The 27,986-nt window shown below is 38.6% G+C and overlaps 10 protein-coding genes across 10 annotated transcripts; 7 read left to right on the top strand and 3 right to left on the bottom strand.

Moving 5' to 3' along the window:
* Positions 1–426: 426 nt before the first annotated feature.
* Positions 427–1,242, top strand: BATDEDRAFT_3908 (uncharacterized protein; the record flags this gene model as incomplete). The annotated part of the gene is made up of 1 exon (XM_006674842.1): positions 427–1,242. A coding segment is annotated over one exon (816 nt), but the record flags the coding sequence as incomplete, so codon positions are not given.
* Positions 1,243–2,316: 1,074 nt separating this feature from the next.
* On the top strand, positions 2,317–3,024 carry BATDEDRAFT_22396 (uncharacterized protein; the record flags this gene model as incomplete). Its single annotated transcript, XM_006675495.1, has 3 exons — positions 2,317–2,404; positions 2,456–2,541; positions 2,644–3,024. 3 exons carry the CDS (start codon positions 2,317–2,319, stop codon positions 3,022–3,024), a joined length of 555 nt encoding a protein of 184 aa, XP_006675558.1.
* A 3,256-nt stretch (positions 3,025–6,280) lies between these two features.
* Positions 6,281–8,044, top strand: BATDEDRAFT_34276 (bifunctional alcohol dehydrogenase/S-(hydroxymethyl)glutathione dehydrogenase; the record flags this gene model as incomplete). Its single annotated transcript, XM_006675747.1, has 8 exons — positions 6,281–6,302; positions 6,389–6,437; positions 6,549–6,580; positions 6,683–6,943; positions 7,035–7,262; positions 7,362–7,429; positions 7,491–7,534; positions 7,614–8,044. The coding sequence occupies 8 exons, from the start codon at positions 6,282–6,284 to the stop codon at positions 8,042–8,044; spliced, it is 1,134 nt and encodes a 377-aa protein (XP_006675810.1).
* A 64-nt stretch (positions 8,045–8,108) lies between these two features.
* On the bottom strand, positions 8,109–9,591 carry BATDEDRAFT_32800 (uncharacterized protein). Its single transcript, XM_006675606.1, has 5 exons — positions 9,491–9,591; positions 9,296–9,420; positions 8,967–9,166; positions 8,682–8,854; positions 8,109–8,574 (listed from the first exon to the last, which is right to left on the bottom strand). Exons 1-5 carry the CDS (start codon positions 9,555–9,557, stop codon positions 8,240–8,242), a joined length of 900 nt encoding a protein of 299 aa, XP_006675669.1. The 5' UTR covers positions 9,558–9,591; the 3' UTR covers positions 8,109–8,239.
* Positions 9,592–11,060: 1,469 nt separating this feature from the next.
* Positions 11,061–15,047, bottom strand: BATDEDRAFT_8065 (uncharacterized protein; the record flags this gene model as incomplete). Its single annotated transcript, XM_006674904.1, has 4 exons — positions 11,061–11,454; positions 11,606–13,038; positions 13,087–14,085; positions 14,184–15,047. The coding sequence occupies 4 exons, from the start codon at positions 15,045–15,047 to the stop codon at positions 11,061–11,063; spliced, it is 3,690 nt and encodes a 1,229-aa protein (XP_006674967.1).
* Positions 15,048–18,040: 2,993 nt separating this feature from the next.
* On the top strand, positions 18,041–20,071 carry BATDEDRAFT_85104 (uncharacterized protein; the record flags this gene model as incomplete). The annotated part of the gene is made up of 8 exons (XM_006676082.1): positions 18,041–18,043; positions 18,209–18,430; positions 18,531–18,545; positions 18,697–19,138; positions 19,263–19,438; positions 19,535–19,676; positions 19,773–19,859; positions 19,943–20,071. 8 exons carry the CDS (start codon positions 18,041–18,043, stop codon positions 20,002–20,004), a joined length of 1,149 nt encoding a protein of 382 aa, XP_006676145.1. The 3' UTR covers positions 20,005–20,071.
* Positions 20,072–20,463: 392 nt separating this feature from the next.
* On the top strand, positions 20,464–24,131 carry BATDEDRAFT_34279 (uncharacterized protein; the record flags this gene model as incomplete). Its single annotated transcript, XM_006675748.1, has 11 exons — positions 20,464–20,646; positions 20,890–21,077; positions 21,181–21,536; positions 21,621–21,905; positions 21,978–22,216; positions 22,269–22,320; positions 22,406–22,640; positions 22,732–23,107; positions 23,199–23,246; positions 23,359–23,492; positions 23,610–24,131. The coding sequence occupies 11 exons, from the start codon at positions 20,464–20,466 to the stop codon at positions 24,061–24,063; spliced, it is 2,550 nt and encodes an 849-aa protein (XP_006675811.1). The 3' UTR covers positions 24,064–24,131.
* Positions 24,132–24,675: 544 nt separating this feature from the next.
* On the top strand, positions 24,676–24,912 carry BATDEDRAFT_86008 (uncharacterized protein; the record flags this gene model as incomplete). The annotated part of the gene is made up of 1 exon (XM_006676083.1): positions 24,676–24,912. The coding sequence occupies one exon, from the start codon at positions 24,676–24,678 to the stop codon at positions 24,910–24,912; it is 237 nt and encodes a 78-aa protein (XP_006676146.1).
* Positions 24,913–25,191: 279 nt separating this feature from the next.
* On the bottom strand, positions 25,192–27,229 carry BATDEDRAFT_85105 (uncharacterized protein; the record flags this gene model as incomplete). The annotated part of the gene is made up of 7 exons (XM_006676361.1): positions 25,192–25,388; positions 25,491–25,715; positions 25,801–25,928; positions 26,019–26,242; positions 26,325–26,475; positions 26,531–26,664; positions 26,756–27,229. The coding sequence occupies 7 exons, from the start codon at positions 27,227–27,229 to the stop codon at positions 25,192–25,194; spliced, it is 1,533 nt and encodes a 510-aa protein (XP_006676424.1).
* Positions 27,230–27,413: 184 nt separating this feature from the next.
* Positions 27,414–27,941, top strand: BATDEDRAFT_6715 (uncharacterized protein; the record flags this gene model as incomplete). Its single annotated transcript, XM_006674868.1, has 2 exons — positions 27,414–27,535; positions 27,650–27,941. Coding segments are annotated over 2 exons (414 nt in total), but the record flags the coding sequence as incomplete, so codon positions are not given.
* Between the last annotated feature and the right edge of the window lie 45 nt (positions 27,942–27,986).

The raw sequence follows: 27,986 nt of genomic DNA on the forward strand, positions 1-27,986 counted from the left end.
GAGCAATGGAGGGCTGACTCACTCGATCGGAATATATCACCATCAACATTTAATCTTGCATTGGAACAACTCGGTGTTTTTGTCAAACAGCTTGTTTGTAATGGCAGTGATGGATTGGGCACAATTGTACCAGGACCTGTTGAACTGACGTATATACTGGACAATGGCATACCTGACAATGTATACACGCGATTGATGACAAATGTATCGGATATTGAACATGGATCAAATCACAACACTGGTCAAATGGTGCACAATCTGATTGATGCATCAATGTACAGTGTTATATATGGACAAACGATGATTGCACCACTGAGTATACGACTCAAATACACCACAATGGTACCATGCGATATATTGTTATCGACTCGACTTGTTTCAAGTGTGCCCATCATTGACGGCGATTCCAAGTTTATATCACACAAGTTCCAATGGCTTCCGAGTGAATTCTGTGTCGAACAGGATGGCAGTGTGACCATCAACTCATACATCAACAATCTGAATCCGATATGGCATCGAGACATGTACAAATGCATTGCCAAAATATTCAAATGTTTTGTCCCAATGTTTGAAAGTCTGATCAAAACGATGGATCCAATGTTCAAGTATATTGATCTTCGTAATGGCATAAATGGATATGAACCACCAAGTCAGTCAGATCATGATGATATGGAATCAGACACTCGAGTCATTCGTCCCGTGTATGTACCAACACTTCCGGAACATTTTGAATCCAAATATGAATCAGCAAAGCCAGTATCACTGCGTGGTCGTAATCTACAAGTCATTGTCAAACTCACCAACATTCAACTGACACCATCCAAACCTAAATACGACGAGGGAAACTGGCACATTGAAGGTCCAATTAACGAATCGATTGTTGCAACTGGACTGTATTACTACGACGTGGAAAATATCACCACACCCAAACTCGATTTCCGCGTGGCTGTTGATTGTTTTGATTATCAAGGAGCATCTGATATGTATTGGAAAGATGTGTATGGCATTGATCAAGAATCACCGCATAGTCAGTATATAGGATCGCTTGAATTACCAAATGGTCGATGTGTAGTTTATCCCAATCGATACCAACACAAAGAACAATCATTTGAACTTGCAGATCCAACTCAACCAGGACACTGCAAGATTCTGACATTTTTTGTAGTGAATCCAGCCTGTCGGATTGTTTCAACTGCGCATGTGGCTCCACAACAACCACAATGGTACAACTCGAGTCTTGACAAGACACCCATACCGCCTGAACTGTGGAATGATGCCACGCAGTATATTCAAGGTGTTCAATCACCAGCTGAAGCCAAACACTATCGAGATGAATTGACAAGTGACCGAACTCGAATCACAGCAGCATACAACGAAGACATATATGAGCAGGCGTATGGTGATGGATTGTGAGGTTGTGATTTTACAACAACAAGTTGCAATGCCAGTCAGATCTATGCAATTAAATGGATCGAATGAATTGAATCAATCATGTCAATCATGACAGTGACTGTTGATTATATTGACTGATTGTGTACAATTGATTGATACAGGTGATATGGATGCATGATTCGGTGTTGTTGAATCAGATCATTGCTTGATTCTGTCAATGTGATCAAATGGATTACTACAAAACTGGACATGCTCAAGTTGAATCAAGTATTGAATCGAGTATTGGATTGATATTTACACACAACCACAATTACAACCACAATTGCAATCAGCACAGTCTGAATATTAGACATTTGAACATCACGTATCGAGTCGTGTGCTGGAATATCCAGACGGATACTCCTAAGTGGTAATCTGTGACAAAGCTAATTCTAATAGCGCACACTTTGAATCTCTAAATTAAACCCTTCACCACCACCAATCCATATGCTCCAAACTCCATTATCCTCATTTCTGGAGATTCGAGTTCCAAGTAACGGGTAAATGGTATCATTATTAAATTGACTAATTACAGGAATCAATCCTATTGGCTCAACTACTTTTCGTTTACAACCTCTCATTATCAAATGTGTTACTTGTTCGTATCACAAGACAAACAAACAATTACTATAAAGCTAATATGCTTAATCTTATCAATAAACAACTCGTCAAACTATTTCAACTTTCTAATTACTTTATTACACCTTTTTACTATACTTGAAAAGACCAAATCTGCTGATCTTGGATTAAAGTGCAACTTCCATTACACTTTTGATTTGTTTTCTTCTGATAATTATTAACAGTTACAGATTATACTCTATCTACTTTATACTTTACTACATTTATACAAATCACGAAGCTCCTAATATTCTGACAACCAATACAATGAAACTCGCAGTCACAGTATTGGCATCAATCCTGCTTGCTTGCTCGGTTACTACAGCTACTCCAGCCAATCCCAGTGCATTCGTAGGTATTGTACCTGGATATCGGACAATTTCTTATCAATAAGCTACACGTTTAGTTGATATTAGTCGACTTTCAGAGGTTGATGCGAGGTTGATCGAAGGACATCTAGAAACGGATCGAAAACGTCAAGAGATGAGGAAAGTGTGTGTCTTGGCCAAATCTAAAGAGCTTGATCAAAAAATATTGGTAACATGACTGAATAACAAACATTTCAGGTTACTACATAAACTTTTGAAAAACAAGAATGATCCAACATATCAAAAAAAGCTTCAAAATTCTAGACTCGAGCTTAAAGAAGCGAGAGAAAAACTCGAGGAGCTTGAAGAAAAGCGAGAGAAACTCGAACATGATTTCTTTGTGTTTAGATTGTCATTGTATTCAATCAGAGAAAACATCGCAAGGCGCCTGTTTGGATATGGTATGGATCTAGCATCGTTTTATTCTTGTGTTGAATTTCTGAAATTCAATCCCAGTTTTCTTGAAAGCATATACGAATCTCTCACTCTCCGACTAAACCAGCAGTCAGAATCCGAGCAAGCTTCTACTAGTGGAACCCAGAGTTCATCACAACATCATGAAAGTTCATCATCATCAAGTGAAACATCTACAGTCCAATCCACTTAAACATCATCCAACACACAAATAACTGCGTGTTGTATACAGTGATATGTGTAATGAATAGGTCAACCCAAACATGACGATTCATCCGATTGATTTGGATGCTAATCTGGACTGGTTTCAACCGAATATGTTGTTTTTGTTTGAATACAATACAATACAATTACCATTTGATATTTGGCATTGTGTCTGATCATTTCACAGTATTGGTTGACATGATATCATATTGTACATTGACACTTGTATTTTTAATACAACACAGTTGATTATATATTGCATAGTTGTACACATTGATGATGCTGACATGCATGTGTGTATAGTGTCGATATGATATTGCTTGACATGCTGCAAGCGACTCTTTGGAACCATTATGCCTTTTGATTCAGTCATTAATACTTGTAAAGCGTTGGTCAACACTTTGATTCCAAATTACCAATTGATATGATGCTACACGAACAACAGATTCGTCGTGTTCAACACTACAAATATCTGGATATTGTATTGCACAAACCACTGTATCACACCATGTGACTGGACTATAATCAGGTTGCTGTATCCAATAGCATGTTGGTTGTGTCCGGTTCTTGCAAACCACCAACTCACAATCAACTTTCAGACACGAATATTCTTGGCAGTCATTCTAGTAATGATCATGTACGCACTGGATCTGGTTGTTGGTTGGTGATGACTTGATCTGCATACACAGTCAACAGTCAACAACGGTGTGCTACGCATATTGAATGCATGTAAATCCATGACTGTCAACTCCTTGTTGTTGAAATGGGTTCAGATCACCATCAGTTTGTTCATTCGTTGCACCGATGTGATTGCATGATCAACCTGACACCAACCAAACCACACTCGAATATATATGTTCCAATAATGTGCATGGTGTATCGATTGTCAACTCACAATGTCAACTCCAACGCATTCCACCATGGTTATGATCACATCACACCATGCTGATGTATGTCGATCGGTATCACATTGCAACCGACTGTCATCCAATGACTGCAATGCAATACCGTGCATGTATTGTAACTGATACATTGTGCACCATCAGCCAGTGTGCAACTGTCACTCGATATATCGAGTCTGATATGCAACAACATGCTGTGTTTACCATGATCAGGTTTTTGATCAATCTTGGACTCACAATACATGATTTGTCATGTTGGATCGTGTGGATGTGTCATGGACTGCAATTTAGTTGCAGACACACATATGTTTGACATTGACTGATGCATACTGTGCAACGACTGATCAGTGCAGGTGTAATTGCACACTTGGTGGTATTGTGCATTATGGTTGTTTGACAATGGATGAATGCTGGATTAGTCGGTTATATTCAACCTATTTGAATCGACCTATTTGGACAAACACTCGATGCAACTGACAACAATGGGTTGACAGCCATGTGGTGCTGATACTTGAGTTGGACCAATCACAGAATACTGACTGTTGGATCAATCGAGTTTTTGATGGTAGCGTACCAGTGGTAACAAACACAACTCTAACACCATCACTGAGACTGTTATACAACAGTTGACCAATACACTTGTAACACCACCAGCATATGCTTGCACGAGTTCATATCGTGGTTCGACACCCGAGTTTATTTTAAAATTCATTCATTCAGAAATTACAGTTTCAATACATTCCACATTGTCGACACTTGCTCAATTCCCAACTCTTGTTTGATACAAACCAAATATCACAAATAAACAATCCAGTCAATGTCCAGCAAACTCAACATTTGATCATTTTTTATTCCAAATCAAAATACTGACAATCACTGCAACATACAAATGTTTGATTTTATGTGAATACAACATTGTAATGTTATAAATATTCAACTGTTCGATATATCATCACAACAATCAATAACCAGTTTGGTACACACAATCAGTCATACTTGTGTTTAATGCATGCATACACATCAATTGATTGTATCAACCATGTGTATAGTGTACTATTGTATATTGACAACACATTATCATATTATTGTATATGGATGAATGGTTCAAAATACACGATTAGTAGTTTGTTATGGATTGAATACAACACATTCAAACAACAATGTTTAGTGTTTGTAACACAATTTGGTATTGATAATTCATTGTATTGCAGTGTTGATATCAAGTCATGCAATGTGTTGATTGAATTTATTCAATTCACACGATCGGATGTTGAATATTCAATCGGAACGCACGACTGAGTCATGATGAGTGTGAGTCATGACTGTGAGACAAATGAGACAATCAACTCTACAAGTTAAACTACACAATCATCTAATAATACTCACAGATCATCCAACACTCTGGTCATGGCAATTATGAGTGATTTTGGTCTCGTTGACATGATTACAGTCATTGATACATTCATGTTTTTATTTTAAATATATTATAATAATGCTAGTATATTTACAATCAGTAATCAGTCGTCATCTCTTGTTCAAGTCTTTTTTGATGTCATCAAGTCTCTCCTTGTTCATCTTGACTTTGACGATGAACGGAGTCAGCATAGTCTTGATTTCACCAATATCGGACTTGAGTTTGACTTCTGTCTCTTTGATCTGACTACAGAGGAAACTACCAAGAATAGTAGCTACTCCAAACATTGCACCATACAGCAAGTAGTTTTTGCTGATATGATCTTGAACCTTGTCATGCAGGGGTTTGGATGTTGTTGCATGACTGTTTATAGCTGTGGTAGTGGTAAATGATCGTTTGAGTATATGGGAGTGTAGTAGTTTTAATATGTGATGAGTTGAGTTGTTCATTAGGATTTTATTTGGGAAAAATGAAACAATTTATCAAAATGGAAATTTCACGACTTGAATCCATAATTAAACTTTGCATGTGATTTGACATTCATTACATATTATTGACTTGATTTTGAATATGACTGTTGACTGGCATATTAATGCATACTAATGCATTGCTATTACTTGTATTACAATTTGACCAATACATACATACAGCAATGCATTACTTTGAATATCAAACAGAATGTAATTGAATTCCAATGCGCAGACATTCTGAATTCATATTGACTTTTGATTGTTATACGCAAATGATTGAATTTACACTTTAAAATTACGAGTTCAATAGGACAAGTTTTTGCACTGAACATCATCTGCAGCAACATGGACTGACTTGTTACTTTGAATATCATCCGCTCTGCTAGTGGTATCAGACACGTGATGAACGACTTGAATGCTCATCACTGCAATTTTACTCGCAGATCCCAAACAATCGAGCATGACTGAAACTGCTGGAAAGGTGATGATACTGTCAAGGTGCACTATAACAGTGCTTTACTGTTATTTCATCCATATTGACTGACGTTCTGTACTATTTCTTGTCAGATCATTCACTGCAAAGCTGCTGTTGCATGGGCTGCTGCTTTACCCCTGTGTAAGTGCTTGTTGCAGTTTGCTATTGGTGTTCATTGCGGCTCTTGTCCTGCTGTTTAATATGGTTTTATATTGAGTTTCATCCAACTGTCAATTCATTTCTATTCTACAGCCATTGAAGATATCGAGGTTGCGCCGCCAAAGGTATTCTAATGATGCTTGTCCAGTCTTGTTGTTCAGGACATCCATTTTTGCTTATTCAAGCTTATTGCTATTTGCTTCCGACGCTATTGCAACACCTGAAAGAAAGGAGAGGTCAGAATCAAAATCATATCTTCTGGTGTCTGCCATACTGATGCGTATACACTTTCTGGTGCGGACCCCGAAGGAATTTTTCCAGCTATTCTTGGCCATGAAGGTGGTGGTATTGTCGAGTCGATCGGCGAGGGTGTGACTTCTGTCGCTGTTGGCGATCATGTTATTCCTCTCTATATCCCCGAATGCAGAAACTGCAAGTTTTGCAAATCTGGAAAGACCAACCTGTGCTCGGTTGTTCGTAACACTCAGGTAATTGCATATACTTTTTGTCATTCACAACGATCGGTGTTGAAAATACAAGGGCTCGAGTTTTAACTATCTTGTGTTTTATTGTGGATAGGGACGTGGGCTAATGCCTGACGAGACTACTCGTTTCACTTGCAAAGGAAAACAGATTTTTCACTACATGGGCACTTCGACTTTCAGTGAATACTCGGTTGTTCTTGAGATCTCTCTAGCAAAAGTAGATCCAATTGCTTCGCTTGAAAAAGTATGTCTTCTCGGATGTGGTGTTACAACTGGTTATGGTGCTGCTGTTAATACTGCCAAGGTTGATGCTGGATCTACCGTAAGTAATTATGTGTGTTGGTAGTTTTTGCTCAAGGTTTCAAAATTTGCATAAACTACTGATTGAAAAATCGTAATGGGTGCATTATTATCGGCTTAGGTTGCAGTGTTTGGCCTTGGAGGCGTTGGCCTCAGTGTTATTCAGGGTGCCAAAGCATGTGGTGCAAGGTAATAAGTGCGTATTTTGATTTGTAACATCACAGCGCATTTTATTAAACATTACATGTAGCCGCATTATTGGTGTTGATCTAAATCCTTCCAAGTTTGAGCTCGGTAAGTATTTAAATATAAATCGGTCTAGCTTAAATTGAGAATATTTGTAAGCTCATCTTATTTCTATATATTCACATAGCAAAAAAGTTTGGTGCTACCGAGTTTGTCAATCCCAAAGACCATCATGTTCCTATTCAGCAGGTTCTTGTTGATCTAACTGATGGCGGTGTTGATTATTCGTTTGAATGTATTGGTAATGTGAATATTATGCGAGCAGCACTTGAATGCACCCACAAAGGATGGGGCGTATCTACCATCATTGGTGTCGCTGCATCTGGCCAGGAGATTCAAACTCGTCCATTCCAGCTCGTCACTGGCCGCGTATGGAAAGGATCAGCATTTGGCGGTGTCAAGGGTCGTACTGAGCTTCCCGGTCTCGTCAAAAAGTATCTTGATGGCAGCCTTGATATTGATAGCTATATCACGCACCGATTCAATCTTGCTGGTATCAACGAGGCATTTGATGCCATGCATGCTGGTCTGTCCATCCGATCCGTTATCAACTTTTAAATATATTTTGATCATGTACCGATGCATTGAGTTTATATTTTGATTGTAGCATACCGGCTTCAGTAACGTTTTTGACCAGAATAGCTTTTCATTTTATTATTATATTTGAAATATAAATAGTATGTGGCAAAACATGCAACCACTTTGATATTGCAACGTTGCCATCTGTGCGTTAAACAGCCTTGAGAATCAACCTTATAGAAAGGGTGCCCATCCAATATACATTTGGCTAAGATTTTTGGTGCTTGTAGCTTCAGAAATGAGTTCATGAACTTGCCCTTCGATACTAAGCGACAGCCCTGCATTCACATTACTTACGTGTCCACGTAGTTTGCGACTAATACCTTGAAGAATATATCTCGCCTTTTCATTCTCATGCTCACCAGGCTCTTCCCGAAGCGCACCCCTGCCTCGTGTTTTGCTCCATTCGCAAAGCGGATCGTGAAGAAATGTCTCGAGAATTGTTGTTAAAAATTCACGGCTATCTTGAAGAACTTTGAGAGTAAGCTCACAAGATTTACGGAATACACCTAAACTCGGGTTTATCCATACCAAACATTTTCAATATTCAAGTGTTAGAATTGTAAACATCAGCATGGCTGTCCATTCGGAACTTGGTGTAAATAATACTGCTTGCCTTCTGTACCACTTAGTCCAAATGCATCAACCATGTTGTGAGTAAGACGAAAAGGAACACGTTCTGGCTTTTCAAACTCTAATCCCTTTCCAAATAGGCAGTTGAGGTCGACATGTAAGCAGGCACCCGTTAACTCGTCAAACAAAATATTTTCGCCATGCCGGTCTCCCAGTCTAACCAAGTATTTGCATATGATTATTATTCCAACATACCATGCAGCAGTTAAAGTTAGCTGTTTACAAAAAAACACTGCAAACTATTATCCAAGACATCCATCACACTAACCCAACAATGTGTCCAACCATGGACATTACGGCTGTAGTTGTAGAGTAAGTGAGTCGACTTGCAAGCCATTTTGAGGGTTCCGGAAACGTTTCCAAAAACCATTCGTGGAAAATAGGCGGATGCTTTGGAATAATTATGGTTCGAAAAATTTCTTCTTGCGACGGTGTCTTTCTTTCCATGAGCTGCTTAATTTCATTATGCTGCCATAGTTTGATGAGTGAGTTTGAACCCCATATGCAATCAAAAGTTTAATCAATACAACATGGGTTAAAAACGGTTCTAAATCATCAGAAAACGTTTACAAAAAAGATGGAAATGATTCAACCTACATGAACGTAAAGGTTTTTGGCTTTGTAAGATGAAATCAAAATGTGTCTATATCCAGACACGTTATTCACCCATTCAATAATACCGCACTCTTCGTTAAGCGGCACAACAGCATACGTTCGAATATCTACGTATAAATATATAGCATAAGTAGCTGCCATGTACAAGGTAATACTTGAACCAATAATTAAACTTACAAAGACCCCGTTTTCGTGAATCTGGATCTTTTTTCAGCAATCGATTAATCATCGAGTTAAATTCCATCAATCGCGAATCTTTTCTCAAATCATCTACTGGCTTGCACAAAAATATGTAGTCTTTGCCATCTGATCCCTTCATTGTGATTTTCCTGGGTCGTTGGAGAGAGGACATGACTTCAATTTCGTCATGGAATCCTTGAATGGTTGGCAAGTCGTTTGGAAATGGATTGTGCGATGCAGCTGATTGATTTGAAGTAGAAAGCATAGCATTCATACTTGATTGAAGCGGAATGATCATGCTAAGCGGAGTCATGCGTTGTAATGTTCTAAAATCTTTGGACATGCTAATGGACGAGACATCACGAGGAATGGCAAAGTTGCACAAATGCAGTAGTTGATCCGTCAACTTTTGTGCTTCCTATATGTGTTTACAAACATGGTGTTTAGCGAAAATAAAGCCTAAGCTTGGATTGCAAGTCATGATGAACAGTGATACTGACCATGACCAAGCTCTCAATATTGCACCCACTTGGATTTTGAGCATTTGCCTCGTTCTAGATACATGCATACGTAGGTTAATATACAAGATAAGATATGGTGTTATTGAGATTAATTTTGTAATATACCTTGAGCTTTGAAAAAATTGAAGTAACTCGTCGAACACGACTCTTTACTGTACTTTTTCCAACAGCCATAAGATGCCACAGTGTTTGTTGAGGGAATACTCGCATTACATTTACAATAATAGCCTCAATGACTTGCTGAACCTGTTGATTCTTATGTGAGATACGTGACACGAGCTGAGGCATGGCAGTTAAAAACTGATATGTTGGAAGAGTGGTGCACAATCTGCGCATGTGTTGGTTAAGCGCTTCGTATTTTTTTATTCGTTCATCATCGCTACACATTTCATATTATTGGCGCAAGGGTTCAATAAATATTTAAATATATGTATACAATCAAAACAAACTGAAACTCTAAGAGGCAAATACTTACGGCGGAAGCTCTAAAACCAAGTTACCACAATCTAACCAAAGTGTCAATAATCTCGGCATGGTCTGATACATGTATTTGGTACCATAGCTAATGGCTTTGATATACTGCTTGAAGCAAATCAAAGAAATTTGTAGAGTTTGAAGTGCGCTATAGTTATAGAATAGTCAGTATTAATTAGAAACAGCAGCTTGTCAGTTTAATTTGCAGGTATAATCTAAAAACTAGATTAATACAGTTGGACGTACAGTTGTGGAGGCTTTGCTTTGGATCCAAATCCAAATTTTTCAGTTTCGCCTTCACGCAATCGATTGTAAAACCTTCCTAAATAGTATGCACACTTTTCCCATCTAAGTCATGGCAAACAACCAGATAAGTGAGTTTGATTGACAGCATTTAAATAAAAACAATATAGTATCAGTGCTTACTGAGGAAACTCTTTTGATATTTGCTGATAAGCACAAATTATTCCATTACTCATAAGTCCACTTGTTTCTTCAATCCATCGGTTGAGCAGAAGCCCAGTCTAGACATAGTTTTGTCATATATTAAAAACATGACCAGTATAATAAAACTAATCGCGACACGCAAGCATATTTCGATTACAGATATAATGATATACCTTGGCACGCAAATAGTTGTTTGGCTGAATCTCTTGAACAGTGCCTTTGATTCCTACAGCGCTGATGGTACGCATTTGACTCTGGGACACACCAGGAAAACTCACGGGGTTCGATAAACTACCTCCATCAGTATGATCCTTCTCTCTTGCTCTTTCAAGCTCCCAAATTGCTTGGTGACGCTGACCAAACGTCCATAGCAACTTTGCTTGTTCGACAATCACTTGGGGAACTTTAAAATGCATTGCATGCAAGGTTGCACCGTATGCGGTTTGAAAGTATCCTGCTTTACGTGCATCTTTGGCTGTTTGGAGCCATAGCTGACCGTTTTCTTTTGATATATACTCACTCAGTGGTTCAAGTTGAGATGTGTACATCATGGATTCAACTATGCTATAGATATAACAAGGAATGTTATACCCCAATATGAATTAGTATGCACAATTTAAACTGAAAACTTGCTACATATCAATGTTTTCGTATCAAATAACAGTCTCACCTCAACAGCACCCGACGAAGGCTCAAAATAGGCTCACGTTGACGATACGATGGAAAGGTAATCTTCAATCGCATGTCCCAGGATTGAAATAGTTTTGAAATATCTACCATTTGGGTATTTGCATCATTGCTGGAATTTTTTATAAATGAATACATAGTTTCAAGCTCATTCAGCATAGAAAGCTGAAGAACCGAATCATATCCACGTTGATAAGATTCCATACTTGCCGCAGCAATAAATGCCGTCATGCTCGCACGAGCTTGAGAAAGCAGATCTGCTACGGTGTCGTCCTGACGTGAATTGATCGATAAAAGAAGCTGTCCAATGTAGGTTTGAAACCCAGGTTTATGTGGAAGGGAAAGAAATCGCTCCAATAAAGGCCAATCGCCCAAACGCCAAGCAGCTTCAATCCCTTGAGTATGTAATGCATGCATATCTTTTGGGTTACGCTCCAATATACCGTTAATATGCGTTAGTAATGTTTCATAATGGCCAAGGTGCTGTAAGCACCGTAGCAAGCCTAGTTGATAGTCCTGATTTTCTGGATCAATCTGTAGTGCTAATTCGTAGCATGTTTGTGCGTCGGCCCATCTTCCAACATTTTCGTGAGTAAGAATCTGCTGATCAAGTGTAGGCGACAACACCAACGTGGAAATCCCTTGTAGACTGTCTGGATCTTCCAACTGAGCGTAAATACGCTGAAGCTCGGCATAGGCCGACTGCATTTCTACAATCGCGCTCGAGTTGCGAATCACTCTCACATGCTGCTCGTAATGCATTAATGCACGTGCATAGGCGTTACATCCGAGCGATGCCTGAGCAGTAACAACCTGTGGGATCTGAGCCAACCAATCCTCTACAATAGCAATTTGCGACTCCAACTCTTCCAGTAAGCTCAGGCTCATTGCCGATCTTGCTTTTCGCGCAACCAAGTTGCGTTGCTTGGCCAAATGAATACGTTTCAATCGAATCCATTTTGTTAAATGATCAATTAGTTTGAATACCACCTGAACACATAAACGATATTTTTCTGACTGAACAGGAACAGACTCGTCCCTTAGCACAGCTAGAATCTCACATAGCATATCGTTGGAATTCAGTCGATGCTTGGATAACAAGACATTGAGCACAGCATGAGGAAGAAGTAGCTGGGCCAAATTTATTTCACCCTCGTGGATTAAATTGCTGAACATTTGAAACACGATGCGTAAATAGTCGGGCTGCATTTTACTAAACGTGTCCAACGAAAACATTTCAATCCATTCACGAACATCAGTGCACTTGGCAAAGATTGGGTATACACAGGGCGGAAGTAAAGGTGGAACAGCAGAGTATTTAGCACCCACAAGTGGCTGAATTGTATTTATGATTGATTTGGGAAATCTTGACCATCTCTGTTGCAAGTAGTCTCGATGCTCCATCTCTTTAGGATTCTCTGATGGTCCAATTCGTGGTTTTCCAAAATCAATCGTTTGAAACACATCAGGAGTAAACCCACAGTAGGTAAGAAGCTCTTGGATTGTGAATGCCAAGTATCCTTGTATTTTTGTACTATGAGTTGCACGAAAACTTGGAGCCAGTTGCTTTTCAATCAAACTACATACAAATACAATAGCGTCGTTCTTTGATACGATATCCCACTTGGGTCCAAAATGACCATCAGCCTCAAGCACTACGTTAATGGTAGTGGGATCAGGTGCTCCAATAACTCCCAAGCATTCGCAGCACAAACTGGAAATATTTGGGGTAGATGAGTTGTAGATACGACAGGTCTCAAACAATTGTTGAATGATCTGAGGAAGCAGAGGATTGGTACGTTCATCCAAAATTGATGCATTAATCGATAGGCTGTGTTCAGAAAGTAGACTCAATAGTCTTTCAAGTGCATGCTGAACAACAATGGCGTTTTCATTGGAAAGACTCGACGCTGCAAGCCACATTTGTGTCCAGATATCTGTCTGACTTCTGTGTTCTTGAACAAGATTATACACACGAGTCCATTCCTGTCGTTTCGGGATTGTTCCAATAAGATTTCCAATAAGACTTGCTCCATGCGATGAATCGATAAGCGCAAATGTAAATAAATTGACCATAAGTTCACGCTGTGGTGTACTACAGGCAGATTCGATTTGCAATAAAATCACTGCGGCTTGACCAAAAATACTAGCTAGTTCTTGTGAATTTAGCTGGCGAAAAAGCATATTCCAGCAATGCAATGTTTCTGTGTATAAAATAGTACTCTCAAGTGCAGATTGCAGCACACCGACAACCTGAGGTACAAAAGAAGAAATGGCAGGTCCGCACAGTCGAATTAGCTCGCACAAACTTGCCAAACTTTTGGTTTTATAAGAAAGTGGTCGACGTTTTTCAGAAATAATGATTTCGTTGATTTTCAATATAATAGCCAAAATAAATGTCGTCATGAATCCAGATGTAGGCTCTGATGTAGCACCAGTGTTTAAATCTGGATACAGGACAGACTCGACATATTTTAGTGACCACAGCGCCTAATTAATTTAAAGTACACATTCAAAGCAAAGTATAAGCGAGACAGAATAAGCCAATGGCAAAGTCATACTGAAATCAGTGCATGATTTGGTTTTAACAATATTACCTGTATACGAAGCGATTCGTCAGTATTTCCCAACTCCATGGTGAGATTTGTAATCAATGTTAGACGACACGAAAACAAAAGCTGATGAATCGAGGTGATTTGGTTTGTAGACATGGCATTGAATCGCTCAAGTATATTCTTATCTCCCGGTTGATAGTGCATCAACAGATATGCAATAATATCACCACACGACTCGATAATAATAGCCTGATGCTTGCGTTTGATGATTGATGCAATAGTTTGGATCAGCGGCAAGTCCTCGTTTAAGATGAGAGGAGGCAATGTGTAGGATAAAGTCGCAGATAAGAACTGGCCAAGTGTAACACCATTTAACTGAGCCAAGAGTTTTGAAATGATGGGGTTGGTTTTTAAATTAGCCACAGCAAACTGACTCCATCCTTCCAAATTCTCTTGCAACAGTTCTGTCAAAGTCAATTGGTGACTTTTGGCTACATCACAAATCTCTACATAAGCTTTGGATCGCAAAAACAAATTTGGGTTTCCAAGGTATTCTACTAGAAGAGTGAGGAGGGTGACTTGGCATTCAGATTCAAAAGCATACTTGCTTTTAGAAATGTATCCGCATAGTGTGATAAATGAGTCCCCAAATGTCGGAGATGTATGTGTTCTTGCTAATCTCAAAACCTGTTCGGAAAGAACAGTTATGTTTTGAATACAAATAGTCTTGTCTGGTGTTTGAGCAAAATACAAAATAACTCGGCTAGCTCGGAGACGAACGTCTTTAGCAGAGTGCGATAAAAAAGTAAGCAAAAATTCACGACACGGTGAGTTTAGCACAGAATGGTTATCGCAAGTTGAGTGCACCATAAAGTGCCCAAGCGCATCACATAAAGCAAGGATAGATTCTGTTGAATCGCGAATGGTAGACGTGGATGCGAACTTGCACCATATGTTGATCCATTGAGCCAGTAGATCAAAAGGCATTGGGAAAGAGCAGTCCAGTTTTGAAAAAATGTTTGCAGAATAAAGGCTGCATTGACTGCATATTGAAACCGTTTTGTTGCATTCAAGGGTTCCTGAAAAAAGACAACCAAGAGATCCAAACGCCCTCAATGCCACTAAAGGGGGTTTGAATTCGTCAATAGCTTTATGAATGTTTTGTAGTACATTTGATTTATCAGAAAGGCTAAGATTAAGCGAGGCAAGAGCCGAAAACGTAATCTGCCACGTGGTATTAAGCAATGAAGACTCGAGTATTTTTGTAAGAATCGTAATGGCTGGTGCATTCCAATAATTAAATCTACCAATGTTTCCCAAAGCCTGAATACAATCAGTCTGTATTGAGTATAGTTCAACATCAGAAAGTATATCTGACTGAGAAACGTGCTTTAGTGACAAAACGAATTTCTGCCAGTCTGAGTGGTCTGTTTCAACCATTTCCACCAACAGTTGTGCTGCATTAGACATAAATGGCACTGTGACCAATGCAGGAAGCAACGGAAGCTGCAAAACAACCCATTCGTCACTCAATGCAATACTTTGAATCGGCAAGCAAGATACGACAATAGAAAGCGTATAATAGAATTGGCAAGTCAAAGAGCTGCTGTTTTGAAAAATCAGTTCAAGGCATTTCGAGTAAGCCTTGCAAACAAACTCGGAAAGTTTACTTTGAAAAAGCGATCCCAAGTCAAATTGCATGATGCTAATCATGTGCTTTAAAGATATCATTGAAACATTGGCTGTATCTGAAAGCAATTGTTTTTCAAAGTCATCCCAGAGTTGAACGGCCGTTGAATTTGGAGATGCAGAGATACATTGAGTCAAAAGCGGATGGGTTAGTGGGGGTTCTTTAACTTTAGTAGTTTCGTGGTTATGTATACGCCGCCGCTTCCATCCTACGCGAACCTGTACAAATGTTTGTAATCAAGTTTTATGAGTGTAAGATTAGGCAAAACACAGCATACAAAAGACTTGACAACGAGTGTACGTACCAACGATGAGTTGTGAAATGCTGTAGATTCAGAGGTATTTAAAAAAAGTCGTGCTTTAAGGTTATCAGATAGTCCATTAAAGCTAGTATTAACTTTTAATCTTTGTGATTTTTCAGTGTAAATTTCTTTACGTATTTCACAGAGAGTCTGCTGGAATGTTACGCTACGAAAGGACAAAAATAAGCATGGCTTGATAAGTTTGTCGATATAGTCTGATACCGCCATCCAATAAACACCAGCTTTGACGTAGACCATAAGACAGTCACCAAGTATGTTTTGAAACTCGAGAGATCGATCCAGCACGGACTGGTCTGCGTTTTCACCCAAAAGTTTTAATTCGGGAGTTTCGGTGATTCCAATGACAAGAAAATATGCCCATTCAATGGACTCATTTGGAAGAATAGGACAGTCATTTGTAAGCACTAGTTTTAATAGTGGAAATAAGGTCTGTATCACAAAGAGTAAACAAAATAAGATACTGTTTATCAAATAGCTAATATGAATAATTCACAGGATGAACGAGAAATTATGGCATACCATTTGCAACGAGTGCTCAGTAAAAGACGAACTCCAACAAAGAAACTTTGATATCAACAGAAACGTTCTGTTTTGATATAAAAAGATGCTATGTGATCCTTTTCTCACCATCCACTCGATTGTATTGAGAATATGGGCAGAGAATGTTGTGAGTTGGTGCATATGTGCAAACACAATGCATGCATCTGGTTGAGCTGTATTGGAAAAAGTAACCCACGAAAATCGAGATGCATTATATGGCTGTAGTAAAAGACACGCAGCAAGTTTTTCCGGTGACTTGAATGGAGTGGATGCATTGGACAGTGTATCAGAAGAGGAATGAAGCTTTGGCTCAATCATAATAGCGAGATCAATCAAGGAGTTAAAACTTTGTTGAAAAACAGTAACGTCAGGATTTTTATCGAGCACAAAATCAGAAATGTCGCTAATGGTGTCTTGAATTTCTAATACAATCTGTTGGGGCATATTGGGAATGGCCAAACACCAGATCAAAGTATGCAACATCCACACATCAAAATGCGCCATTGGTTTTGGTGCATTGTCAGGAACTTGAGTATCTACCAACAACATGGACATAGCAGATGGCTGAGTAGTGGCCTGAGTGTTGTTTCTATTCATTCCACTAGGTATATTCGCTCCAAAATTACGGCTGGCAGGACAGACACGATCAGTTTCTTGAGAAGCAAAAAAAGCAACTGGCAAGTGAGCCAAAGCCATCCGAACAAGTTCAAGAGATTCGCTAGCCTCAGCAGTTGGAGATCGTTTGGCTATATAATTGTAGTAAGAATCGTATTCAAAAATGTATATTACAAGTGGTATTAATTGATCAAAGCAATACCATCAAGAGTTTAAAGACAATCTGCCATCCAACATGGATTGAAAAGTTTATAGCAAGATTTATACAGATAAAAGGATTACCATTGGCAGGAATAATGAAACAGGAAAATAGCAAAGTAGTGATTAGCGATTGCAGAGCAATGATGTCTTGATGTAAATGTGGGTTATGTGATAAAGAGTTATGTCTAGCAATCTGATCCTTGACCTATTAATAAACATGCGACCATTGATCATTACTTGAACTATACAAGATCAGCGTTGACAAACAGTTGAAGCGCATATACTTGCCTGTTTCAATAAAGATTCACTATGAACAGCTGGTTCAGAAGCAGAGTTGGAGAGGTGATTGCCCAGCATTGCAGTATTAGTGATGACCTGTCTAAAGTGCGAACTGTTCGGACAAATTCATTTGAATGTAGTACACGTGACTGATCACGTGCAATGCATTCAAATGAATTTTGCTCAACAAACTTGCTGTTGCACTACTGCTTAAACATGGTAATGTCATGGTTACTGCTCTAGTGCACTTCACCTCTTTCAATGCTCTGCAACTGAATTTTAATTCTTTAGCCATGAATTATCATCAAATGTTTCATGTTTATTCCAAGGCCGATTAATCTATTGACTTGCCAGTCTAACCACCTCTACTGCACATCACTGTAGGATCAAACACCTTCATCTATTGTTACAACTCCTTATATTGCAGCAGAAAATCTTACGGGTACCGGAAGTATCTCTCGCTTAGGTCCTGCTGCTACTGGTCACAACTTCTCTTCCAACTTGATTGTGTTGTCAACGGATCCCAATGAGCTCAACCAGGGCAGGCAGGCAAGTCGTAGCAACAACGTCTCGATAGCTGACAGCGACCTTGGTCCGTTAAAATGGGTATGCTTTATGGTTTTATGATGTAATTTTGTCAAATTACCATGCATTTAACATTGGTATATATTCATTACTGGGCCCTCGTTGTTAATCGCCCTTTTAGCTTCCATCTACTCCAGTACGTACAATAATGCTTGAATTTATCCAGAGTCTATAACAATTCTCAATCTTGATTGATGGCTGAATTCAGTTTATTTGCCACTATATATGCCATTGAAATTAGTTTTTAATCTTCAGGTTGAATTTTATACTGAATTTTATTCAAATAGTACACTCGCTTAACCCTGTTTGCAGTCATGGCACAAGCAGTCCTTGTAATTGTCATGGAATCCGTTGTATATAATCAATTTACTGCATCGATTGACACGAATGAGCCCGGACCTGCACGCGGCATCCCAGTTTATCTCGTTATCTTTCTCATGGCTCAGATCTTTCAAATTGTCTTGTGCTGGGACGCTCTGATTAAGCAGAATACAATGCAAATTGGCTCTTTTGTTGCGTTCAATCTTGCCATCTTATGCTACTCCATTTTCCAGTACGCACAGCTGATCAAAATTGCAAACTCTGACATTGGCCTGACTGTGCCTCTTATTGTAATTCTTGTAATTGTCGCTATATTTCAATGTCTTTTTGTTTTTTTGGCCTCCAAGCTATATCATGAGTTTGGATGGACTATATTTAAGCGGATCGGTGCAGATCCATACATGCGAGGTAAGGACATCCCAAAGCCTTTATGAATTTAGATCATATCAGGAAATTGCGTTAGTATTGATTATATATCATGCAATTACTCTGACTAAATCTTGCTATTCTTTTGGAACCATCACTCAATCAGATATGTACCGCACCTACCAAATCTTTGTGCTTCTCGTCAAAATAGATGTATTTTTTGTTGTTGGTTTCGGCATTCAGTTTCTTGTTTTGGTTATTAAAACATCCGATCCTGAATTCGGTATCACCATTGCTGCTATTCCTATCATGCTTTTGATACTGGCTGTTGCTGTCTATGGAGTACGTACATGATTTTACTTTCATTTAAAATAGTATATACTTTTCAGGCTGTGTAGCACTGCTAATCTTTGTGGTGTATTGCCAATGCTTGTCTAGGTCCGTAAAGAAGATAAAATAATTGTCTTTTGCTTTCTATTTGGATTGATTCTGGCTGTTGCTTATTTTATTTTCAAACTTGTTCGTATCCATACTCGTCAAGCACAATACGCGGACACAAAATATTATTTAACATTTTTTGGTAAGCTAAGCTGTGTTTTATTTAATTTGAGATTTAGGGCTACGTTCAATCATTGCAAAGATCTAGACTGATTTTCATCAACGAATTCAACTTTAGCTGTACTGAGTTTGGCCATGGTAATTGCAACATTTATTATTGCCATCAAATGTATTCTTAACTTTGGAAAAGGTTTGGCTTGTCATTGTAAGTATTGGGCTTTGCACTTTCTTAATTCAAGCATGCTTGCTATTATCAGTTTGCAGATCTAACTGTTATATCTCTTGTAGTGGCAAACAAAAATAATTCAAAAGAACATTCTATTCCAGTGGAACGTTTACCTTTTGAGTAGAGCATTCCAATAATTATTACCGTTAGTTTGGCTGTGCATTAGTATTAATGAATTTTAAATATCTGATATTCTTGACGTTATTTTTATTTTGGCGACTCTGTATTGTTATGTATACAGTCGTATCCACGTAAATGGAGCATTGAATAAGGAAACTAGAATACATAATAGACAGTCAATCTCATGGAATGATAACTCATCAAATCCAGCGATTAGACATAATCTGCCAGTCGTTCAACAAATAGCAATATTGCGTGTAGATCTTCATATTTCGATTCCGAAATTATGCTGATAATTTAAAATGGTTGTGGCGTGCAATTCCAGATGTTGAGAAAAGGTTGAAAATGCCGATTAAAGTTAGTTTGTAATAGAAAAGCACAAGGAATATTCAACCATTATTTATTCCAAAGCAAAATAGAGGCAGTGATTGCAAGATGAATAAACGTTGCATTTTACGTGAATATGGCTGCAAGACCATTCAAATATGCTTCACAAGCAAATCATACCTTCAAACTTTTACTAAATCCACCACGCTTTAGTTTGAACAAAACCATATACCAGTATCAGTTTTCATGCAAGAACTTTATCGGCGTTATATTCCAGCCACAAAAAATGATGTATTTCTGTACAGCGACTCTCCCAGTGGTCTGTCCTTGCTGTCGAATGTGGCTCGTGTCTTTAGAACGACTTTAAGAATTCAACCCGACTCCTACACAAATATTCCAATATCTACATCAACCATTAATATATCTGATTTGGCTTCGTATTTTCCGGCAAGTTCAATATTTAAACTTGCCATGGCCATCCAACTAGAACCCACGTGTTGAACGAAATACAAGTCTACAATCCTAAATAGTAACTAATACTGTTGCGAATCAAATTATTTAGGGCTATGGATTTCTTGTTGCTATTCTATTTTGTATGGCATTGTATCTTATTGCGGCTGCCATATACAACTGGTCAGTGTATGCATGTTGTGTTCGTCGGATATTCAGATCAGAAACGCGTGGTCTGCCTTCAGCTTCATCAAAATTCATTATCAAGCTGGGCATTTCGCTCCTCACCCTCATATTGATGTAAGAATGATATTTAAACTGAAATGACTGCATTCAATACTGTTAGAATTGCATCAAAATAGTGTCAAATATTCAAGTATTGCATATAATCCATAAAATACAGCATTCTAGTGCTTGGAAACTATCAAGCAAGTAGATTCATTACAATAACAGGATCGGCTTTTCAATCAACTTCAATTCAGCTCGTTCAAAGCCTATCGAAAATCGCCAATACAATTCCTTCTGATATTGATGCAGGATTTATCGATCTCATTTTGACAGTAAAGAATGTGACTCAGTATAGCCCTGTTACTGCTCAAGATGTCACACGCCTTGCTACGGTGTCCAATGCAAGTATCCAAGGATACTTTACTTCATTGTCCGACTCTGAGAGATATCGTGTAGCTTTAAACTCGTCGCTGGTTCAAGGGGGAACAGATCAAACATCTGCCATAACTGGACTTACTTCTGTTCAAGCCTGTAAGTAAAGACTAGACAAATACAGTATCGTTGCTTTTGGCTAATATCATGGTTTTTAATTGGCTTGACGCGGTCGCTTGCTAGATTACGATGCACTGATGTTGGCGATTCAGGCAATCAATAGCGCATATATTGCAATACCTGGATCCAACAATCAGTATTATGCCATTCAAGCTTCACAAAAGCTCAATCCAACAGATATTTCCACAAACATGACAATACTAAATGCATACTTTGGCTCTTTTCCTAGTTTAAACGAGCTGTATAGCCAGTTTCCAGAAAATCTAACTGTTATGCTGAGTGATGGACAGGCCATTGCAAACAATACAACTGATAGTCTCTCTACTGTAATTTCCACCTCACTTGAAGGTAAGCTCAAGTCTACAAAAAACTAGCCAGGACCGACATCAATATTGACACTTGATTAATAATATTATTTAGCTCTAGTGCGCTTAATAGCAAGTGCAGTTGTATCCAGAAAATTCTCGACAATATCTCCAATTGATATATACACAGTAGCCATATCGATGAGTCTTGATTCCTTTACATTAAAACTCCAAACCATCATGCCATCAATAAGCACCATCAACGTATATAGACAATTAGCCCAACTTTCACTCACGGCACTTGTGCTTTTATTTTTCTTCATGTGGTGGATAGAAATATTTTTGGGAAATGCAGTGTGTATTCGAGCCCAGATCATTGCAGCTTCGTTTGTGTTTTCATTGGTAGTCTTTGTCACGATTGCGTACTTTGTTTCAACAGCATTGTTGGCAGAAGGCAAGTAACTGCAATGACAGTGATTTGAATCAACCGTTTATCTGAAAACCATCTTACAATGTTCAACTTTATTGGCTAAATGGTTCAAGGTTGTCGAATGACATTTGACGAGTCGCCGCCCGTTATTCAAAAATATTTAGACTACCCAATCGCTACCAGCACTATAAATAATCTTTTGATTGTTCGTAATGTGTGTATGAGTAATAAAACGCTGCTATCTGCTGGTGTTGAACTTGGTGCCATCGATGCAAATCAAGCCAATATTACAAGCCAGATGATGATGACGATTCCGTCTGTTCAAGCACCTCCTCAGCTTAATGTCGAGTAAGGTTATTTCATGATCCAATAATGGGTAATTGTAGTCATGGAATTTACAATGTAGCAGTCACTAAACCATCGTACTTTTACAATCTAGAACATATCTCCCAATATCCACACCACCTGCACAGTTTTTTACCAATGTCACTGCATTCAACATTAGCACTTTGAACACGTCCAATCTGACCATGCTAACAGCAATGTCAATTCCGGCACTCAAAAACGCGCTATCTACACTGCGATCGATCGTGAGCAATATGCAATCCAGCTACACGGTGTCCGATTTACAATACACTGGAGGTGCTACCAACGCAGATAAAAACAATTCATTGATTGATTTTCGTTCCAGATGTACCACTATCATTTCAGGCATTGATAATCTTGGTGGCAGTACACTGGATTGGTTTTCAGCAAACACTACCTCGCTAGTATCCGATGTATCTAATTTAAGCTCCACAACTACTCAGTACCAGGTATAGTTTATTAATATCTAGACCATTGCCTTGTCCGAGTAAATATTGAAAAAAGTTTTGGGCTGACATGTAAACTGACTTTTATGAACAGAACTCGACAACAACCGCAATCTCATATTATACTGAACTGACAGCAATAGTAAGAAGCTATAGCATAGGATTATCTTCAAACGCAAGTATTTTGATCATTTCAAATTCCACAGTAATGTTTTTGAATGTCAGTGTTTTAAATAGTCTACTTGTGTTTCTAGGTCTCAATTCTCATGGCAGATACCATGAGTACATCGATTTCCAATTCATACTTGCGATTGTCAGACCAATTAAGTTGCTTTAGCATGGCTCAGCAAGCATACACTCTTCAAGACCAAGTATGCGGAGTTGGTCTGTAAGTAATATCGCGATATTGATGTATTGGTATTTCTGATTGCACTGCTTTCAACACTTGATTGGCACTAAATGTATCAATATACGTTTGATTATTATTGAACATGGTTTATAATAGTGCCGATTTGGATTCTATTTGGTTTATCTTTCTTCTGATGTCTATTGTGATTACTGTGACGATTCCACTCATAATGCATGCAACAAAAACCCTAATGTACAATCAGAAAGAGCTTGCCAAACCCAAACCTCGTTCCAAACCTCTTGATAAACTCCAGCAAAAGTCTGCAAATCGTACCCATCCTGAGATTCTTAAATCTAGTCGTAGACACGGAGAAAGCCGAAACTCGTCCGTATCATACGTTTCCAGAGATGACAATGCACATGAATTCAATGCTGGGGTAGCTAGAACCAGTACTACAAGCTCTTTTTCTGGAACGGATCAGGATATAGGCGAGATTTCGCCTGGTGTGGGCATACCTTTGAATTCTCGATATCAAGGCTATAATGCTCCCACATCGAGGAACCACGAAAGATTGTCGTTGAAACCTCTTGTACCATCCAATCGACGATGATTCCAGAGGATCAAGTCACTGATGTTTTTTTAAAGCACTAGAAAATAAAATAATCATTGATTGTGTTGATTTTTCTTTTTGAAATATGCATTCAGTTTGTAATGGTTTAGGTAGCTAGAGCCAAAAAGGGGTATATGGTCTATAGAGATCCATGCATGCATAGCCGAGTATTAATATGTTGATGACGTAAATGCTTGAGTTTCTATTCACAGCCAATAGTAAATGTTGCTCTAATTAGTAATATGAATATTTGATTATCCTGTGAAAAACAATGTTAGTCTCTGCAAAATGAATACAAAAATATTTCACTTTTGCGCGAATGCGGCTGTAAATGGGTCACAATTGTCATTAGACAACTCTTGCCAAGTCTAATAAACACAACCCATATTAGAGTGGCTCGACTATTAACAAGTAAATATGGCCACGTTGCTTGATGGACTGGATTTATTTTCTAGACGATTCCAGCTAACAACCAATCAGGATACATGTTTATAAACAAAAACCATCACTCGTTTGTCTATAAATAGCGATCGTATTTCATCCATTCTATACAACTCATTACAAGATTTATATCTTCACTCCTTTGATCTAACACTATATTCCAGATATATAATGATTGCCAACAACGCCAACCAGTTTGTTCTCTACACTCAGTTTGCTGCCGATCCAACGTCTTCGATTTTTTCACGTGGAGCTGAATCGTCTCATTTCACCAACGTAGCAGTTACCAACACCATTGCTACTTCTAGCAAGCAGGACAGGTCTTCAAACTCTGCTAAAATTATGTCCCAGTTACAGACTAGCTCCAATTTTGCACCCAACGTGATCAGCACCAATCGCTTTCTCTGATGTCGAATTGACTTATTTATATTCGCTGTCAGCAAGTCTTTCCAGTCTAATGTGCTCCTTGACTTTTGATTGCTACTTATTTACGCATTTATCTATTGAAATTGCAGATCTTATTCAGTATGCCATTCATCATCAGCATCAATCATAAATAAAGCTTTGTTTTTGATCATTTTACACTAGTCTATAATTGATTCTTGCAATAGTGTGTGTATATTAAAACATCGTGGAATTGGTGTGAATGGTCAATCATATAACTGATGATACGCTTTTATTTATTCCTTATTTTGTATCAAAAATATGGTCGACAACACCTTGATACAGCCGATCATTCAAACACTGAAGCTCGGTATTATGCTTTTCAAGTACAGCTACACGAGACTTGAGGATATCTACCTCGCTCAAACTATCTTCGTTCGTTTTTCCAAGCAAAGGCGCTCCATAAGCATTACATACTCCTTTGTAAATCCTTTTTGCATCTGTTGGAGTTTATGTCAAACAAGCCAGTTAATTTTCTTGATAGCTCAAGTCAATGTTCAGCAAATAAGAATTCAGTCAAAAAGACAGTTTATATGGCTTACCGGGATATAACTCTTGATCAAGTTCATCGTTCAATGCACTTAGTCCTCGAGTTGGAATTCTCGAGACAAAAGATTGACCATCATTTTCGCTGCCTAGTGCATCTTTTTCAATAGATTTTCGTACAATAGGAAATCTTTTGAATGCTTGAACCAACGTATGGCAATGAGCATCTGGGTTGGTTACACTAGGTGGTCTAAAAACAATCTTGACATTGGATACTGGTTCTGTGCATATAAATAATTGGACTCGTGTCAGCACTTTATGGTCTGGTATTAACCGATATATTAGTTAGATACCATACTAAATCACCTTTATGTGCCTTGAATGTTCGCAAAGCCTGTCTTGTAACGGTATCCCATACAACACAATCACCGTCATTAGATCCAGTCACTAAAAGAGTTTCATCCATTGACAAAGAAAGAGAAGTCACTGCAGCCCTATGTTATAAACATTCACAGCAGTGATGATGAATATATAAATAGGAATATCTGGCAAATGTGATCAATGAAATAAAAAATCAATCATACCGATGTCCTCTGAACACGCATGGCTCTGTATCTGCATCGCGAATATCGCCCTCGGACAAAGCATGCAACGCACCTGTCGATGTGGTGTAAAGATTGACTGAACGAACAAGTCCGTCAATGCTAGCAGCATATATGGTTGTTTCGAGTGAATTCACTTGAATACAGGTAAGTGGTCGAGGGAATAGTATAGTAACAAGACAGCATCCAGTATTTAGATCCCAAATCTACAAAAAAATCACAAGTTGAAAAACTCGTTAATCCAAACATTTGCACCATGTACATTAGAAATGGATTTTAATGTCTTACTCTACAAGTCTTGTCAAGCGATGCTGTAAAGCATCTAGTCTGAGTAGATGGTGTCAGTCCACACACTAAATCTGCGATGGGTAAAGTGTGGCCTTTTAGACTTTTCAATTTTACAGGGAGTTCTTGGTGATCTATAGACTCATCTAAAACACTATATATAGTTTAGATCCATGCCAAACTAACACATGCTAACCAAGACGACTTACTCTGCTAGCAACCACAGGTGAATCATGGCATCTTCACCACCAGAGATCATCAGTGCATCATCAGCGGTGAATCGTACAACTGTTACAGGTTTGTAATGGGCATCAAACATGCGCAGCATGTTTCCAGTAGCAATCTATTAATCAACGCCAAAGAATAAATCATTTAAAGGTGTCAACAGAGCGAGAATTTAATATACTCTGCAAGTGTAATCAACTCAACCTCACCTCCCACAAGTACAATCGCCCAGAAAATCCACCTCCAAGACAGTATCGTCCAGAATTAGAGATACATACACAGGCCAATTTTTCTGGAATGACAGATTTTAAGATGGGTTGGGCTTTCCCCAGCGACCAAGTGTTGAGAGTTGCTCGATCTGATTGGGCAGATATAATCAGCGATGGCAGCATCCACCCGTTGAGATTAGCAGAGGGAATAGTGGGCCGATTTCCGGGTCCGTTAATATGTCCGTTATAGCCTTCAGAGGCATCGACCATACCAGAATTTGATGAAGTAGCAGTTGTGGCGGCAGTGTAATGGTTTCCAATGGCAAACATAATGTCTGTTGCAAGCGGCATGCTAGTATTTCCCTTCAAAGTCGACAAAAGCGCTCCATTACGTATATCCCAGATGTGAATGCTTGAATCTTTTAACGATGTAGAGATTGCTACTTCAGAAATATGATGTTGGACTGCAACCATGACAGTATATTCAATGTCTGAATTTAATTTTGAGTTTTAAAAAAAATTGTCAACCTGAAAATGTCACGATTGCTTTGGCCAGCTGTGAATATTTTGGCCAAAGACGGCCAACATTCAACCTGGTAAAAATGCTGTAATTTGCTTTTCTGCTCAAATAGTTACAGAGATGGCAGCATCAGACGATATTATCGAGATAGTTTTGGATTGCATTGATCATTGCGCTCTTATGCAAAGGATGCGAGATGATGGTGCAGGCGCTTTGTCATCGTTTCTGGGAACCACTAGAAATACTTTTACTGATGGTAAGTGCTAATTGGATTACTTCAAAGATCCATTATAATAAACTCCATTTGCATTATAGTGAGGGTATCTACTTGACTGTCTGACTCTTTGTTTCTACATAGCAACGGGTGTGACAAGACAAGTTCAGATGCTTTCATACGAGGCATACATACCCATGGCAGTCAAGCAAATGCAGAGTATTGCAGCCAAGACTAGAGCCATGTACACGTCCATTATGCATATTGCAATTGTGCATAGAATTGGTCAGGTTCCTGTTGGACAGGCTAGTATAGTAGTGATTGCTTCATCTCCTCATAGACGAGATGCAATTGAGGCGGTTGCTTGGATTATGGATGAAGTCAAAGCAACTGTTCCTATTTGGAAAATGGAGATATATACAGACGGCAGTATGTGGAAAGAAAATGCAGAATGGCAGCAAAAACAACTCTTGAAGAGAGGATCAGCTCATTCTTGC

Source organism: Batrachochytrium dendrobatidis (genome assembly GCF_000203795.2).
Source record: "Batrachochytrium dendrobatidis JAM81 unplaced genomic scaffold BATDEscaffold_1, whole genome shotgun sequence".
Taxonomy (NCBI): Eukaryota; Fungi; Chytridiomycota; class Chytridiomycetes; order Rhizophydiales; genus Batrachochytrium; species Batrachochytrium dendrobatidis.